This window comes from Taudactylus pleione, unplaced genomic scaffold (assembly GCF_031769625.1).
Source record: "Taudactylus pleione unplaced genomic scaffold, aTauple2 ptg000112l, whole genome shotgun sequence".
Lineage (NCBI taxonomy): Eukaryota > Metazoa > Chordata > Amphibia > Anura > Myobatrachidae > Taudactylus > Taudactylus pleione.
Window position 1 is genome coordinate 1,136,037 of NW_028284514.1, and position 20,038 is coordinate 1,156,074.

The following is a 20,038-nucleotide window of genomic DNA, read 5'->3' on the forward strand; positions in this document are numbered from 1 at the left end:
CTCTGCTCCTAAGCCATTGGTTACTGAGCACACCTCAGCACACTACTCAAGAACTTTTGTTATTAATTCACTAAATCCTACTCAGTAGTTTGTTCTAAGGAATCTGACTATCAGTGACCTGGGCTCAACCCAGTGTATCAGCGTGAAGTCTTCAGTCATTACCAAACCTCAAGAACTCCTTTCCTCATACTTCCGGATACTGCTCTTAGTTTTGCTTAACCTCCTCTGTATGAGGCTCAGACTTCCAATTACTAAAAATCTTCTATCAACTTATGATCAAATAAAGTTCTGTGCTTTACTTTAATCATTGTGTTCCTAGTCCCTGCTTCACTATAGTCTGCCTTTGTCTACTTATCCTGTGTTCCAATTACCTAAGCCTGGTGCCATCCTATGAGGAAGACATATCTTAGACCTCCTCAATTCCTGCTGCCAGTATCCCGGCCAGCAGAGCCTGTTCCATCACAGGAGGTCAATTGCCCTAGAGTCGTGACACTTTGGATGCAGCTACGATGTGACACAGATGGTAAATTAAGGTCTACGAATGAAAGTCCAAGAATCGCTACCAGGGGGGGGGGGAGCATCTAAGCCACATCATGTGTTTCACATCATATGGCACAAAACGGATGGGTGAGCGAGGGCACCTCTGTATGTGGAGCATGAAAGTAAGTAATAGGGGTGTACAGTCATATTACCTTCAATAGCAAAGATCTTGTCCTTCAGGGTGTTCAGGATATTACTGAGAGCTGAGAAGTCGGTGACTCGTAGGATTCGGTCATCAGATGACGCAATAGTCTGTAACTCTTGGCGAGCCTCCAGAGTTGTGAAGGCATTTCCCACCTGTTATCCAATCAAAGAGCGAGAATTAACCCCTGCACCCTATGACACGTGTCCTACAGACACTGGTATCTGTGATGTCACTTATTACGTGGCTTTGTGTCTTCCTATTTACCCCAATGGCAAAGCGCACGACCCCTCGTCTATCTGCTTCAGCAACTGATTCTGTAAGTGTCCTGTTGTCCCCGAGTGTCTGTCCATCAGTTATGACAATAAGAAGTTTCTGGGCTCTGTTGCGTGATCCAGTTTCGGGCACAAAAAGTTTCTCTCTGGGGAGGAAATGTAAAAAATAAAAGATATATTATATATAACTTTATGAAGAATCAGACAATTCATATATAAAGGGTAGATTGTCTGAGAATGGGAGTCATTTATAGGCACAATGCAGTAATTACGTACTGAGGGCCTGATTCAGCAAGGATCGCTATTCTGCTAGAACGCACGCACCACATTTGCTAATATCAGCGGTGAAATGCAAATGTTTGTAATCGCAGCCTAACATAAGGACGCCCACTTCCCCTTACAAACATCCGCACTATAGCGAAATAATCGGTAACATCGGACCCATACGCACAGGTAAGGCAGGTCAGACCTCACTCAGGAATTGCTTACTTCAGTGCACGCTCTGCGTACCCTTTGCAATCACAGTTCGGATCACAAATGCTGGTTCGCACACTGAGATGCATATGTATGTGCAGCGCAAATTAATCGTCCAATTGCGTGCATCTTTGCAACTGCGTTCCTTGCTGAATCAGGCCTTGAGAACTAAATAATGGGATGTGGGGACACCCAAGCCTGGCGTTTAGGAGAAATGGGGGTGTAATATCCGGTTACATCTGGCTCAGTGTATGTTCACTGCGAATTACCTCTCCAGCCTCCATACCGAAAGTGCAAAAGCTGCTTTCACCCCAAACATCAGGCACCTCGGAGATACGGTGTCAGTAAGCTAATAAATGTAATGCAGTAGGACAGTACTGGGAGAAAGGACGTGAGGCGGATTGTAGCACAAACTGGGACCTGATCGGAACCAAACTATACACAAACTAGTGCCAAACTGGGACCGGACTATAGCACGCACTGGAGCCATATTGGGACCGGACTGTAGCACACACTGGAGCCATATTGGGACCGGACTGTAGCACACACTGGAGCCATATTGGGACCGGACTGTAGCACACACTGGAGCCATATTGGGACCGGACTGTAGCACACACTGGAGCCACATTGGGACCGGACTGTAAAACACACTGGAGCCATATTGGGACCAGACTGTAAAACACACTGGAGCCATATTGGGACCAGACTGTAGCACACACTGGAGCCATATTGGGACTGGACTGTAGCACACACTGGAACCAAACTGGAACCAAGCTGTGGCACAAGCTGGAGCCATAGTGGAACACGGAGCACAAACTAGAGCCAAAGTGGGACCAGACTATAGCAGATGCTGGAGCTGGAGTAGGACTGGGCTATAGCACAACTGGTTCCAGAGTGGGACAAAACTATCGCACAAACAGGAGCCATAGTGGGACCACCGATGGAATAGACCAGTGACCCACAGACAGATAGCAAGGGAGCTGGAGCCTTGGACGTTTAACAGCGATGAAGCTCAGGCACAGCATGTTGTGAGTGGAGAGTATTATACCCTGGGTCACATGATGATTGGCCAGTGTGGACAGATGAATATTAGTCTGGCTGTTATTGGGACATATGCGAACAGCTTACCAGGACCAACATGGTGACGCCCAATGTCCAGAGCTCTGAACCCCTGAAACCACCACCTTGCTGGGAGCCCATCAATAGTACACTCTCCTGCGTGCCTCCAGGCCGGGACCCCAGCCAGGACAGAGCAGCACGGCATCGGCACCAAGGGTGAGAACGATTCCTGACAGATACTGTGTTAGATCACCATTGGTTCATGGATGTGTTCCACTTAGCTTCGGTGACCTGCAACATATCCTGTATATATCACTGTATTGCCGCACTGCTATCTTCATACATGACCGGTTGGTCCCCTGTATGTGCCACTCAAGCTCTGCTCCATCCATGATACTGTGTGTATGTACAGTAACTGGGAGTATGGCTGGACAAACATATTGCTACACTAGAATAAACCAAACTCCTGATACTGAGCAGTTTGATGCATCTGGATTCCACCGGGGTAACTATTTATAACCACCTCCTGCCAGTCTCTGTGATCCACTGCTGTGTTTGAGGACGCAGCATCTGATAACCATCCGGCAGCCTTCGGCCATCTGAGTTAACTGTGCTTACTCAGAATGTCCACCAGAACTCCTCTGTTGGGGCCAGAAAACTGGGCCGACATGGCCCTGTTTTCTGGGATGCAGGCCATCCCCGCAATCCCCACCCTTGAACAGCCACAGCCTGTCAATCAGGCTGCAGCTTCTCTGAAACATGTGCGCTGCAGCTCTGACACACGCCTGGTCATCCCACCATCGGAGACTTATGCAAATCATCGGGTTGGCGTACATCTTTGAATCACGACTGAGGCAAGGGTGTGCGTCTGCCCACGCATATTTCCAAGACCCAGCAGAGGACGTCTGTCACCCTGAAGGTGCCCATCCACTAGTAGATCAGGGAAAGACGGTACCATTATGACATCGTAATCGTACTGTCATTCCCCTAGGGGGTGCAGTGCCTACACTGAATGAGTGATCGTTATCAGATTGGCCTGCATGTTCGGGCGATGATTGATGTTGGAAATGACCAGCGGGAGCGTAAATCTCTGGTCGTTTCCGACATTTGGATGCACAATTTGTGCACGATTTGCGGCCGATTACTGAGCGGTTGCACGATTACGATGTCGTAATCATACAGTGTAATCGGCTAGTGGGTGGGCACCGTTAGACTTACTCTGTTGGACGATGACTGTGGTGGTTGCGACAGTGATCCAATGCTGCACTCCGATCTCCGCTGACTACACAATATTTTAGCATCGCTGCAACAACCCTGAATGAGGCCCACTGTCCTTTTTGTATAGAGTAACACCAGGTACAATATAAACAGAACAGGATAAAAAGTGCATACAAAGTACAATATAAACATAACAGGACAAAGTGCATACAAAGTACAATATAAACATAACAGGACAAAGTGCATACAAAGTACAGTGCAAACATAACAGGACAAAGTGCATACAAAGTACAATATAAACATAACTGGACAAAGTGCATACAAAGTACAATATAAACATAACTGGACAAAGTGCATACAAAGTACAATATAAACATAACTGGACAAAGTGCATACAAAGTACAATATAAACATAACTGGACAAAGTGCATACAAAGTACAATATAAACATAACAGGACAAAGTGCATACAAAGTACAATATAAACATAATAGGACAAAGTGCATACAAAGTACAATATAAACATAACAGGACAAAGTGCATACAAAGTACAATATAAACATAACAGGACAAAGTGCATACAAAGTACAATATAAACATAACTGGACAAAGTGCATACAAAGTACAGTGCAAACATAACAGGACAAAGTGCATACAAAGTACAATATAAACATAACAGGACAAAGTGCATACAAAGTACAATATAAACATAACAGGACAAAGTGCATACAAAGTACAATATAAACATAACTGGACAAAGTGCATACAAAGTACAATATAAACATAACAGGACAAAGTGCATACAAAGTACAATATAAACATAACAGGACAAAGTGCATACAAAGTACAATATAAACATAACTGGACAAAGTGCATACAAAGTACAGTGCAAACATAACAGGACAAAGTGCATACAAAGTACAATATAAACATAACAGGACAAAGTGCATACAAAGTACAATATAAACATAACAGGACAAAGTGCATACAAAGTACAATATAAACATAACTGGACAAAGTGCATACAAAGTACAGTGCAAACATAACAGGACAAAGTGCATACAAAGTACAATATAAACATAATAGGACAAAGTGCATACAAAGTACAATATAATCATAATAGGACAAAGTGCATACAAAGTACAATATAAACATAACAGGACAAAGTGCATACAAAGTACAATATAAACATAATAGGACAAAGTGCATACAAAGTACAATATAAACATAACAGGACAAAGTGCATACAAAGTACAATATAAACATAATAGGACAAAGTGCATACAAAGTACAATATAAACATAACAGGACAAAGTGCATACAAAGTACAATATAAACATAATAGGACAATGTGCATACAAAGTACAATATAAACATAATAGGACAAAGTGCATACAAAGTACAATATAATCATAATAGGACAAAGTGCATACAAAGTACAATATAAACATAACAGGACAAAGTGCATACAAAGTACAATATAAACATAATAGGACAAAGTGCATACAAAGTACAATATAAACATAACAGGACAAAGTGCATACAAAGTACAATATAAACATAATAGGACAAAGTGCATACAAAGTACAATATAAACATAACAGGACAAAGTGCATACAAAGTACAATATAAACATAACAGGACAAAGTGCATACAAAGTACAATATAAACATAACAGGACAAAGTGCATACAAAGTACAATATAAACATAACAGGACAAAGTGCATACAAAGTACAATATAAACATAACAGGACAAAGTGCATACAAAGTACAATATAAACATAATAGGACAAAGTGCATACAAAGTACAATATAAACATAACAGGACAAAGTGCATACAAAGTATAATATAAACATAATAGGACAAAGTGCATACAAAGTACAATATAAACATAACAGGACAAAGTGCATACAAAGTACAATATAAACATAACAGGACATATTTAACTAAGTGTGTGTATTACATGCACCATGTTTTTATATGTGCTTTGTTATCACATGTTATGAAATCTATTATTTATGACATCATATTGTTGAAGCGAATAGCAGGATAAAGCTACAGTAGATATTTCAAAGGGAATTAAATTTCCAATGTCTCATTCACTGCACAGTATATTTGTTATTTATATAGCGCATGAGGTAGATCTATTTTTGCCTGTTTTCCTTGTATACAGTACATTAGTTAATTGGGTGTAACCAAGATCAACAATGTGCTGCTGTTAGATTTTTTTGTACCAAGGTAACCTTCAGGACCATTTTATTATTTATATATCAGGACATAAAGTAGATACAAAGTAAATTATAAAAAAACAAGACATAATGTGCAAAAAAAAATAATAATAAACATAACAGGACATAAAGTGGATACAAAGAAAATTATAAAAAAACAAGACAAAGTGCAAAAAAAATAAATAATAAACATAACAGGACATAAAGTGGATACAAAGTAAATTATAAAGAACAAGACATAAAGTGCATACAAAACAAATTATAAACATAACAGTACATAAAGTGCATACAAAGTAAATTATAAACATAACAGGACATAAAGTGCATACAAAGTAAATTATAAACATAACAGGACATAAAGTGGATACAAAGTAAATGATAAACATAACAGGACATAAAGTGCATACAAAGTAAATTATATACATAACAGGACATAAAGTGCATACAAAGTAAATTATAAACATATCAAGACATAAAGTGCATGCAAAGTAAATTATATACATATCAAGACATAAAGTGCATACAAAGTAAATTATATACATAACAGGACATAAAGTGCATACAAAGTAAATTATAAACATAACAGGACATAAAGTGGATATAAAGTAAATTATAAACATAACAGGACATACAGTGGATACAAAGTAAATTATAAACAACAAGACATAAAGTGCACACAAAGTAAATTATAAACATAATAGGACATAAAGTGCATACAAAGTGAATTATAAACATAACAGGACATAAAGTGGATACAAAGTAAATTATAAAGAACAAGACATAAAGTGCATACAAAACAAATTATAAACATAACAGTACATAAAGTGCATACAAAGTAAATTATAAACATAACAGGACATAAAATGGATACAAAGTAAATTATAAACAACAAGACATAAAGTGCACACAAAGTAAATTATAAACATAACAGGACATAAAGTGGATACAAAGTAAATTATAAACATAACAGGACAAAGTGCATACAAAGTAAATTATAAACATAACAGGACATAAAGTGGATAAAATGTTAATCATAAACAACAAGACATAAAGTGCATACAAAGTAAATTATAAACATATCAGGACATAAAGTGCATACAAAGTAAATTATATACATAACAGGACATGAAGTGCATACAAAGTAAATTATATACATAACAGGACATAAAGTACATACAAAGTAAATTATAAACATAACAGGACATAAAGTGGATAAAAAGTTAATCATAAACAACAAGACATAAAGTGCATACAAAGTAAATTATAAACATATCAGGACATAAAGTGCATACAAAGTAAATTATATACATAACAGGACATAAAGTGCATACAAAGTAAATTATATACATAACAGGACATAAAGTGCATACAAAGTAAATTATATACATATCAAGACATAAAGTGCATACAAAGTAAATTATATACATAACAGGACATAAAGTGCATACAAAGTAAATTATATACATAACAGGACATAAAGTGCATACAAAGTAAATTATAAACATATCAGGACATAAAGTGCATACAAAGTAAATTATATACATAACAGGACATAAAGTGCATACAAAGTAAATTATAAACATATCAAGACATAAAGTGCATGCAAAGTAAATTATATACATATCAAGTCATAAAGTGCATACAAAGTAAATTATATACATAACAGGACATAAAGTGCATACAAAGTAAATTATAAACATAACAGGACATAAAGTGGATATAAAGTAAATTATAAACATAACAGGACATACAGTGGATACAAAGTAAATTATAAACAACAAGACATAAAGTGCACACAAAGTAAATTATAAACATAATAGGACATAAAGTGGATACAAAGTAAATTATAAACATAACAGGACAAAGTGCATACAAAGTAAATTATAAACATAACAGGACATAAAGTGCATACAAAGTAAATTATAAACATATCAGGACATAAAGTGCATACAAAGTAAATTATATACATAACAGGACATAAAGTGCATACAAAGTAAATTATAAACATATCAAGACATAAAGTGCATACAAAGTAAATTATAAACATAACAGGACATAAAGTGGATATAAAGTAAATTATAAACATAACAGGACATACAGTGGATACAAAGTAAATTATAAACAACAAGACATAAAGTGCACACAAAGTAAATTATAAACATAATAGGACATAAAGTGCATACAAAGTGAATTATAAACATAACAGGACATAAAGTGGATATAAAGTAAATTATAAACATAACAGGACATACAGTGGATACAAAGTAAATTATAAACAACAAGACAAAGTGCACACAAAGTAAATTATAAACATAATAGGACATAAAGTGCATACAAAGTGAATTATAAACATAACAGGACATAAAGTGGATACATAGTGAATTATAAAAAACAAGACATAAGGTTCAAAAAAAAATAATAATAAACATAACAGGACATAAAGTGGATAAAAAGTTAATTATAAACAACAAGACATAAAGTGCATACAAAGTAAATTATAAACATATCAGGACATAAAGTGCATACAAAGTAAATTATAAACATATCAGGACATAAAGTGCATACAAAGTAAATTATAAACATAGCAGGAGTCAAAGTGAATACAAAGCACAATGAAACATAACAAAACAAACTGCATAATAAATCCAGAAGTAAAATACAAGGGACGATTGAAAAGTTTGTGGGCTAAGGTACAATAAAATGTACTAAACAGGTCTTATTATTTTCATATAAAATTGAACGTCTTTTAGGATTACTATCAAGTGCCAAGTTAATAACTGTTGTTGTTGGTTTTGTTTTACAGACATGTGAGATGGACAGGGTGACAGATTATTTTTAAAACTTGATGTAAGTGCTCATCGCACAGTAATTTGCTACCTCGTCATAAAGGTTTTAACGCCCACAGAGATCCATGAGGACATGGTTATGACACTAGGGAAGGCTGCTCCCTCTTACAGCATGGTTAAGAAATGCGCAGCAGAGTTCAAACGAGGAAGGGAGAGCCTGTCCTGGAGACCCGTCGCCGTTACCACACAAGAAACCATTGACAAAATCCATGACATGATATTGGAAGATTGCAGAATAACAGCTTTACATTGCCAAACATTTATGTGTGATACACCACTTGGACTCTGTTTCCTTTATTGCCCCCAGGACCCCTAAGGTTCATTGGCTGTGACAACTCTGGGCCTGATTCCGACCCGCTCGCGAGCGCTATGTGCTCGCAAGTGGGTCGATGGTGGCCCAGTGCGCCTGCGCTAGACCCGGATAGCGATGGGCAATCCATCGTTCCGGGTCTCGTACCAAAGGGGGCGTGCTGTTGATGTTGAGTGACAGCATGCTCCCTTTGGTGGATGGGCCAGGGGCATGGCTGCCCAGATGGAGGCGTTTCCATGGGAATACCTACCGTCTGGGGCCAGCCCCACTGACATCACAAGTGATGTCAGTGGGAGTGCTTTCGGCTCTGTTAGAGCCGAAAGCACTCTGGGGCTTGCGGCAACGAGACCCTACCACAAGGGTCTTGTCGCAAGCCCGATGGTCAAGACCATCGCGACCATCTTCCTGGCCACTCGCTATAGCTTTGGGTGGTCACCCACAGCTATGTGAGTGGCCAGGAGGCCGCCCTGAAAAACAAGAAAGACAGCCCTGATTCAGAGCGAGCACTCTGTCAGAGCGTCCGGCTCTAAATCAGGGCCTCTGTCTTTACAAGTCCTGGAGCGGCAGGGATTAACGATTCCCCTTACTTAGTGACGTCATCAGGGAAACACCAGGAGCAATAGGACCCAGAGGATGCGAGTCGCAATGCTGGGAGTGCAAGCTGCAAAGAATCCGGTGGTTGGCTGGTCCCGGTGGTCTAAGGGGTGGCGCCTTGAGAGCGGGCAGTTGAGGGGCCCACCCACCAAGTGTGTCTTTAGGAGAATGCAACGCGGGAAGGACACGTTGCCTGAGGGACTGCATGGAGAGCTCGGTGTGAATGGACAGTGCTGAGCAGCCACGCGGACTAGCTGCCACACCCACCAGCACCTGGGGAGGAGCCGGGGACTGGAGAAAGCAGCAGTGGGAGCAGGCCACTGCGAAGTCAACCCCGGTGAGCAGCACCGTGTGGTGAAGAGACCTGCAGGGCAGAGTGCAGGAGTAAGCAGCCGATTACTCAGCCCTCCATTACCTCAAGAGAGAGAGAGGGAGAGAGGCAAGTGACTGAGGTGACACGGGAGCCAATCCTGTCATCTGGGGTAAGTTACTGGAGGGGAGTCAGTGGAGACACAGCCACACAGTAAGTAGCCAGGAGGGCTCTCACTGCTTGTGAGACTGTAATGGCTATCTGTCACGGCCAGGGTATTTCAGCATGGCGCTAGGCGAGTGTTACCTGTGAGGTCATTGTGGCGCGGGCTGTCTGGTGGCGGAGCTGGTGTCTGGTGGGGGGCTTTGGCTGCACACGTTGTTGTGCGGGCCTGTTGTCACTCTGCGCTGGTAAGGCCTGGCGGCGTCTCCATTCCGTTTGGCATGGGCGCTGCCATCTTGCCTTCTGGCCATGTGATGCGGCTGGCCAATTCTGGTGAGTCACATGTTCCCTCCGGCCAGTAACAGCACGGCATGGGGTGTTTAGGAAGGGTCAGTGCCTTCCTTCTTTGCCAGTGCAACGTGTATCTCAGCCTAGCTGAGAGGGAGTTCTCTGTGCTTTCCTGTTCCTGTGAATCCGCTGTCTGCCAGTCTGCCTGTCAGCTCCTAGTTCCCACTGGACTACCCCGCTAACTCCATCACCCTTGCCCATACCTGAGTGCCTGAGCCTGCTGACATCCTGCACTTCAGTTCACTATCTGCAAACCTGGCTTGTTTATTTTCAGTTTCACTACCTGCACACCTGGACTGCTCTAATTGTTTCTACCTGGACATTAACCCTTTTGCTTCCACCACAGAACTCTTGTGCACATTTATATTTTCCTGGACTTTTATTTACTGCCACATTATGTCCACTCGAGCACTTATTAAAAATCCTAGTTTTATTTACAAATCTGCTTCTGTGATCGCTCCTGCTACCACCCCAGGTCCACAAATAACCCAGAACGTAACAGTTTGCGCTGGCCCCATGGAGCCGGCCACGTATCAGGAGTCAGGAGTGGATTTGTTCAGGTGCATTTCTGGTCGATTAGAAAATCTGGAAAACATGCAGCATCAGATGGCTAAATTTCTGCAAGAGATGTCCAAGCGACAGGATAGTTTGCAAACTTCCTTTTCTACCCCTGAAGTACCAGCAACTACATCCGCATCAGCGTCTGGGAATACAGGAGGCAGATCATCTCCCCGCTTACGTCTTCCTTTACCAAATAAATTTGACGGCAATCCTAAACTCTGCCGAGGATTCCTAAATCAGTGTGACATACATTTTACCCTGCAGCCTGACAACTTTCCAACTGCAAGAACTAAAGTGGCTTATATAGTCTCTCTGTTATCCGGCCAGGCCTTGGAATGGGCTTCCCCACTCTGGGAGCGCTCAGATCCACTGCTGGATAATTACGCAGGCTTTGTGTCATCCTTCAGGAGGATTTTCGATGAACCTGGGCGTACTGTATCAGCATCACCAAACATCATGACACTGAGACAAGGGGTCCGTCCTGTCAGTCAATATGCCGTGCAATTTAAAATGTTAGCATCAGAGCTCAAATGGAATGAGGAAGCCCTCACCTCGGCCTTCTGGCATGGGTTGTCAGACCGACTAAAGGATGATCTAGTCACTCGAGAGCTTCCTACTAATCTGAACGGCATGATTTCATTGTGTATCAAAGTTGACCTACGCTTCAGGGAACGTCAGGCTGAAAAAAACAGAACTGACCGCAAAAGGTCATTTACCCCCTCCTTTTCTACCCGTCCCATTCCTTCTCCCACTGAAGAGGAGCCTATGCAGGTGAATCATACACACCTCTCCAAAGAAGAACGTCAGAGAAGAATGCAAAAGAACCTCTGTCTGTACTGCGGAGAGTCTGGTCACCTGCTGATCTCCTGTCCCTGTAAACCGGGGAATGCCAAATCCTAACTGACCCTGGAGACATCAAGTTAGGAGTTATGAACCCGTCTCCAAAAATTAAAGATTTCACGATTACCCTAGCCTTGGATCTTAAACCCAAACCTGTCTTTGCTACTGCTCTAATCGACTCAGGAGCAGCCGGAAATTTCATAACGTCTAGTTTCATTGATAAATTTCAGATACCTTGTTTGACTCTCAACCATGCTATCTCTCTGACCTCGATAGACGGACGCCCTCTGACTAACGGGATAGTCACCAAAGAGACTCAACCTGTATTGGTCCGAATTGGGGCACTTCATTCTGAGTCCTTAAAATTCCTGGTGATATCAGAGGCCTCTCAAGAAATTGTTCTTGGTCTACCCTGGTTACGTAAACATAATCCCAGGATTGATTGGAGTTCTATGCAGATTCTGTCATGGGGTATGGACTGTCAGAAATCCTGTCTTCCAAAAATTCGACCTGTGAGAAAGACAGTTTCATTAGTTTCTTCTGCCATTCCCAAGGAATATCAGATGTTTGCCGACGTTTTTTCTGAACAACAAGCAAATATCTTACCCCCTCATAGGGAATGGGACTGTCCAATTGAATTGATATCTGATAAGATGCCACCTCGTGGTCGTACCTATCCGCTGTCCTTGCCTGAGACTCAAGCCATGACCGAGTACATCCGGGACAACCTGGCAAAGGGGTTCATCCGCCCCTCTACTTCACCTGCCGGAGCTGGGTTTTTCTTCGTTGGCAAGAAGGATGGTGGTCTAAGACCATGTATCGATTATCGAGGCCTCAATGACATTACTGTAAAAAATCGATACCCTCTTCCCCTGATTACTGAGTTGTTTGATAGGGTCAAGGGCTCTGTCATTTTTTCTAAATTAGATCTAAGAGGGGCTTACAACCTCATTCGTATCCGAGCTGGCGATGAATGGAAGACCACTTTTAATACCAGAGATGGACATTTCGAGTATTTGGTAATGCCTTTTGGATTATGTAACGCCCCTGCTGTCTTTCAAAGTTTCGTTAATGAGATTTTCCGGGATCTGATATATGTTTCGGTTGTTGTCTATCTGGATGACATACTGATTTTTTCACCCTCTGTGGCTAAACATCAAGAACATGTTAAGGAGGTCCTGACCCGTTTGAGAGAAAACCACCTTTACTGCAAACTGGAGAAGTGCGTCTTTGGAGTGCCCAGTGTACCTTTTCTCGGCTATGTAATATCTGGCTCCAGTTTAGAAATGGACCCCAAGAAGGTACAAGCAATTCTGGATTGGACCCGACCTCAGACACTGAAGGCCATCCAGAGATTGTTGGGCTTCGCCAATTATTATAGACGCTTCATTAAGGGATTTTCTACACTGCTGGCTCCCATTACAGCCTTGACCCGCAAAGGTGCTAATCCTGCCCAATGGTCACCTGAGGCAGAGTCTGCCTTTCATCTTCTAAAACAGGCCTTCATCTCAGCACCAGTCCTTCGACAACCAGATCTGGACAGGCCTTTTTTGTTGGAAGTAGATGCATCATCTGAAGCTGTGGGAGCAGTCTTGTCTCAACGTTATGAGGACAACCGAGTCCATCCGTGTGGGTTCTTTTCTAAAAAATTCTCTCCTGCAGAAAGGAACTACGCCATAGGTGAGCAAGAACTACTAGCTGTGAAGTTGGCGTTGAAAGAATGGAGATATTTGCTAGAAGGTGCCAAGTTTCCATTTACTGTATTTACGGACCATAGAAATCTCCTATTTCTCAAAAACCTCCAATGTGTGAGTCCTCGTTTGGCCCGCTGGGCAATATTCTTTGCCAGGTTTCAGTTCACCCTGACCTTTCGGTCTGGAGCACTTAATCAGAAGGCTGATGCCCTATCGAGATCTCTCCTCTGTGATGATCAATCTGAAAATCAAAGCAATACCCCTGTCTTGGAATCAAGAGTTTTCGCCGCATTACAACTTCAGCCTCCTACGGGAAAATCATTTGTGGCCCTGGAATTAAGGAAGCAGCTTCTCACTTGGGCACATTCCTCTCGCTTCGCAGGGCACTCAGGCACTCGGAAGACCTTGGAGTTCCTGAAAAGACACTATTGGTGGCCTTCTATGAAGGCAGACATAATGGAGTTTATCTCTTCCTGCTCCTCCTGTGCCCAGCATAAATCATCACGACAAGCTCCAGCTGGGGAATTGCTTCCATTACCTACTCCATCACGTCCATGGACGCATCTCTCCATGGATTTCGTCACAGACCTGCCAGTCTCTCAAGGTTTCAACACTATCTGGGTTGTAATAGACCGATTTTCTAAGATGGTCCACTATATACCGTTGAAGAAGTTACCTTCTGCCCCTGACCTGGCACAGTTGTTTGTCCAACACATATTTCGTCTACACGGCCTTCCTGCTGAAATTGTCTCTGACCGTGGTGTGCAGTTTACTGCAAAATTCTGGAGGGCTTTGTGTTCTGTTCTTCAAGTGAAGTTAAACTTTTCCACGGCCTACCATCCGCAAAGCAACGGCTCCACCGAGAGAGTTAATCAAGATCTAGAGACTTTCTTAAGAATTTTTATGTCATCTTCCCAGGACAATTGGGCTGCCTTGCTGCCGTGGGCTGAGTTTGCACATAATGCTTCCTACCACTCGTCAACTAACCAAACGCCATTTCAGGTTGTATATGGCCTTCATCCTCGTGTTCCCGAATTCTGAAGCCTGCCTGTTTTCGATGTTCCGGCCGTGGAGGACACGATGCAGAATTTTGCTGCCATCTGGACTCAAGTACGGTCTGATTTGTTGAAGGCATCCTCTCGCTATAAGATCCAGGCCGATAAGAAGTGTAGAATAGTTCCACGCATGCAAGTTGGAAGCCAGGTCTGGTTATCCACCCGGAATCTTCGTCTGAGGGTTCCTTCTATGAAATTTGCACCACGCTTCATCGGTCCCTTCTCCATAACAGAAGTCATTAATCCAGTGGCCTATCGTCTACAGTTACCCCCATACCTAAAAATCCCTAATTCCTTCCATATTTCCTTATTGAAGCCCCTGGTCCTGAATAAGGCCCTCATTCAGAGCCGTACGCTCTGAGCAGAGCGCACGCTCTGAATGAGGGCTGGCCTCCATTTTCATGGAGCGTCCTCCTGGACACTCGTATAGCTGTGGGTCACCACCCACAGGCTATACGAGCGTGCATTGTGATGGTCGCGATGGTCGAGACCATCGCGACCATCGAATTTGCGAGCCGGAGCCTGCGGTTGAGGTTTTCAACCGCAAGCTCCGGAGTGATTTTGGCTCTATCAGAGCCAAAATCACTCCCACTGACATCACTAGTGATGTCAGTGGGCCGGCTTCTGACGGGAGGCGTTCCCGTGGGAACGCCCCTGTCAGGGAGGCACGCCCCCGGCACGCCCACCAAAGGGGGCATGCTGTCAATCAACATTGACAGCACGCCCCCTTTGATCGGACACAACGAGCGAAGGACTTTCCTTCGCTCGTCGCGTCTGGCGCATGCGCACGACGGAGCTCCCTCCGTCGTGCGCATGCTCAGTGCATAACATCGACCCACTTGCGAGCGGACAGCCGCTCGCGAGTGGGTCTGAATCAGGCCCTAAATTCCATAGTGCTCTACCTGCTTCTCCTCGAGTCCAGACGGAGAGAGGAGTTGAGTTTGAGGTCGCCCAGATCTTGGACTCTCGTCTACGCAGAGGTCATCTACAGTATTTGCTGGACTGGAAAGGTTACGGTCCAGAAGAACGTTGCTGGACCGATGCTCGTGATGTCCACGCTCCCACGCTCATCAGGAGATTCCATTCTGCCCATCCGGAGAAGCCTGGTGAGTGTCCTGAGGCCACCCCAAAAGGGGGGGGGTACTGTCACGGCCAGGGTATTTCAGCATGGCGCTAGGCGAGTGTTACCTGTAAGGTCATTGTGGCGCGGGCTGTCTGGTGGCGGAGCTGGTGTCTGGCGGGGGCTTTGGCTGCACGCGTTGTTGTGCGGGCCTGTTGTCACTCTGCGCTGGTAAGGCCTGGCGGCGTCTCCATTCCGTTTGGCATGGGCGCTGCCATCTTGCCTTCTGGCCATGTGATGCGGCTGGCCAATCCTGGTGAGTCACATGCTCCCTCCGGCCAGTAACAGCACGGCATGGGGTATTTAGGAAGGGTCAGTGCCTTCCTTCTTTGCCAGTGCAACGTGTATCTCAGCCTAGCTGAGAGGGAGTTCTCTGTGCTTTCCTGTTCCTGTGAATCCGCTGTCTGCCAGTCTGCCTGTCAGCTCCTAGTTCCCACTGGACTACCCCGCTACCTCCATCACCCTTGCCCATACCTGAGTGCCTGAGCCTGCTGACATCCTGCACTTCAGTTCACTATCTGCAAACCTGGCTTGTTTATTTTCAGTTTCACTACCTGCACACCTGGACTGCTCTAATTGTTTCTACCTGGACATTAACCCTTTTGCTTTCACCACAGAACTCTTGTGCACATTTATATTTTCCTGGACTTTTATTTACTGCCACATTATATGTCCACTCGAGCACTTATTAAAAATCCTAGTTTTATTTACAAATCTGCTTCTGTGATCGCTCCTGCTACCACCCCGGGTCCACAAATAACCCAGAACGTAACACTATCCAGCTGTGCAACGTTCTAAATGCAACTGGACACAGCATGCATAGCCTATGCCTAGAGTACAGAACAGAGGGCCTGATTCAGAGCCACTCGCTACATGCGATCACTCGCACGATGTGTATGCAAATAGTGTAGGCAATGCAATCGCACAGCAATGCATTAGCACGCCCAGTATTTTTTAGAGACTGATCACATAGTGTATGCAGACACCCACCAGCCTGTTTTAAGATGCCCACTTGTACACGTCATGTCCAGGAAGTGTATGCAACCATCGGTACATCAGGTAACATCGGTTGCTATCGCAGCATTTGAGGTTGACCATACCCTGCCGCAAGCACTTCAGTATAAAAACAAACCAGGTGACGTGTACTATGACGCTGTCTTATAATTATGCACTCCTCTAATATGCCGTAGAGATGCTCAGGCACGCCTGCGTTTGCACCTACACTCCCCCGTTTTTAATGGCCAGCCCCTGTTACCACCTACAGATGGCTTCCCCTGTCACTCACTCTGCTGGGCTGTCTCTGTGCAGCAAGCAAATGCATTGAGAACTTTCGCTAAGGTATACACATACGCACAATGCATACACACTGCACACCATCGCCAGCAGCGAGAGTACGCATCTTAGCGAGCAGCTCTGAGTGAGCTCCAGATATCCTAGTCAGCTGGTAACACAGAAAGAAACTGTATTAACTGTTGTGCTACCAGCTTACCTTCAGCCCATCCTTGTCACACGTTGGCCACCAGCTTACCTTCAGCCCATCCTTGTCACACGTTGGCCACCAGCTTAAATTCAGCTCATCCTTGTCACACGTTGGCCAACAGCTTACCTTCAGCCCATCCTTGTCAAACGTTGGCCACCAGCTTACCTTCAGCCCATCCTTGTCACACTTTGGCCATCAGCTTACCTTCAGCCCATCCTTGTCAAATGTTGGCCACCAGCTTACCTTCAGCCAATCCTTGTCACACGTTGGCCACCAGCTTACCTTCAGCCCATCCTTGTCACACGTTGGCCACCAGCTTACCTTCAGCTCATCCTTGTCACACGTTGGCCACCAGCTTACCTTCAGCCCATCCTTGTCACACATTGGCCACCAGCTTACCTTCAGCCCATCCTTGTCACACGTTGGCCACCAGCTTACCTTCAGCCCATCCTTGTCACACACTGGCCGCCAGCTTACCTTCAGGCCATCCTTGTCACAGGGTGGCCATCTGTAATATTGCTGGAATACACTCAAATAGGAGAACACTGGAGAGAGAGCATTGTTTATAAGCCCCTAAGTTCTTACAGTATTGCCTCACATCTGAGGAGAGACGATGCTTGGGAACATTACCAAATGGAACTCTAACAGGAACAGTCTTCAGCCCTGAGGTTATTATTACCCATGCTTAGTTATGGAGGCAGAGTGTATACAGTAGTTAGGCTGTTTTAGTCTATGCTACAGTATATATGCATGTTCACTGTGAATGTACTGTAGTGCCATATTTACAACATGTGTCTATTGTAACCTTAATTAGAAATATATATACTGTGTTGATGTACAGTATGACAAAAAGTACATATGTTTATATATGGTCCTACAAACCTAACATTTTACCTCTAAGTGACATGACAGTAATGTTCCAGATAGATATACCATTTTAGTCACTGTCCACACGTGTGGTCACTTGTTTGGTGGGGTTGTCCCCAGTGTCCTCATCTCTCTGCCTAAGCATATAGGGGGTCATGAAGCAGGAGTAATCGTAAGTGCGCAAGGAGGCTGGGAATGACAACAGTTGCTGGGATATAGGTACGACAAGCACACCCACCCCTACTGATAATGTATATCCCAGGAACGTGTTCATGCTGTTATTCAAAACAAACTCTTAATGACAAAGGTCTTGGCTCAATAGGTGCCTAAACTTCTTAGTGTTGAACGTCTCACCGTGGCAAAAATCAATCGGGCTCTGTTTGATGTAGATCCTGAGAGGTTACTTCAGCAATTTGTAACTACGGCTGAGACTTGGAAGCTGCACTTCCAACCTGAGACTAAAGAACAATCAAAACAGTGGAAGCACCAAAGTCGGCAAAGTCAGTGCTATCTGCTGGAAAGGTGATGACCTCCATCTTTTGGGATGCAGAAAGAGCACTGCTGGTGGACTACCTTAACAAGGCTAAAACTATCACTGGGACATACCTTGCGAATCTATTGAAGCAGTTATGACCATAAAACAAAAAGAATCAACGTGGAAAGTTGACAAGAGGTGACGCTTTTTCACCGAGACAATGTTCCAGCTCACCAGTCACTGGTGGCCATGACTGGCATCCAGAATTGTGTATTCCAGCTGCCTGAACATCCGCCTTATCCATGTGATTTGGCCCCTCTGACTACTACAGTACCTCTTCCCCAAACAAAAGAAAGAGCTCAGGGGTCACCATTTTGCCACGACAATGACGTGATTGAAGCCGTTGATCAGTTTTTGCGGGTACAAGATGTTGATTTGTACAAGACAGGGACATGTATGCTCCATGGCCGTTGGTCTAAGTGTCTACATTTACAAGGAGATGATGTTGAAAAATAATGTAGTTAAATTGCCTACAAATAAATCCTTGTACCTTAGGCCATGAACTTTACAATCACCCCTCATCTACGGATACAAAGTGCATACACAGAACAGAACAAAGCATAACATGACACAGTAAACTGCATACGCCCCTTGTGGCATGTGGCCATGCCCACTTTTTTGCCGTGCACACATGGGGATTGGTCTCCAAACACCCTAGTTACGCCACTGTGCGTGAACGCCATTCAACTTGGTAGCGCAGAACATCTTTTGTGCGACTTCTTCTGGTAGAAATGATATGCGGCACGCCTATATTCTGTGTGCGTCTGCGGGTGTATCTGCTGCAAAATGCTAAGTTACAGTGTTAGCGGCTGTGACACTAACGTAGCGTTTCACGTGCAGATACACCCGCAGACGCACACAGAATATAGGCGTGCCGCATATCACTTCTACCAGCAGAAGCTGCCTGTGCATCCTGTTCGCACCACTTTTGCCAATAAGACGCATCTGACAGTGAAAAGGTGCATGAAAAGGTGGTCTGAGCTACAGCGCCACGCCATGACATGGTGCGACTATAAGGGGTGTTTAACACGCAACGAAGTAAGGATGTATGTGGACACATCTGTATATTATCATTTATTTCGCTTTTTCTGCTGTTCCATCTATTGTCATATTAACAAGTCTACTACAGAAGCCAGAGGCCGGAATCCCGTTCCCCAGCGCAGCCTCCGGTGGAATCGGTAAATACTTACATCACCAAGTGGATTCCAGTCGCAGTTCTGGTTTGTTGTCGCATCTGTATAATATTACTTGTCAGGCGTCTGGGGTCTCTCTCAGCAGAAAAACGATTAAAATCGAAATGTATTGTGAATCTGCTGGAGTACTGCATGAGCGCAAACTGGGGAGAGAGACGCCATTAAGGAGACATTAGCAATAGATTC

General features: G+C 43.7%; 1 protein-coding gene across 1 annotated transcript in view; it reads right to left on the reverse strand.

Moving 5' to 3' along the window:
- LOC148525140 (integrin alpha-M-like) overlaps window positions 1–20,038 on the reverse strand; it is a 130,014-nt gene that overhangs the window by 79,752 nt on the left and 30,224 nt on the right. Inside the window, exons 3-5 of the mRNA XM_088471174.1 lie at window positions 19,850–19,995; window positions 950–1,103; window positions 693–837 (exon numbers count right to left, since the gene is read on the reverse strand). Of these exons, the coding sequence (XP_088327300.1) occupies window positions 693–837; window positions 950–1,103; window positions 19,850–19,995 (445 nt within the window). The remainder of the gene's footprint in view (window positions 1–692; window positions 838–949; window positions 1,104–19,849; window positions 19,996–20,038) is intronic.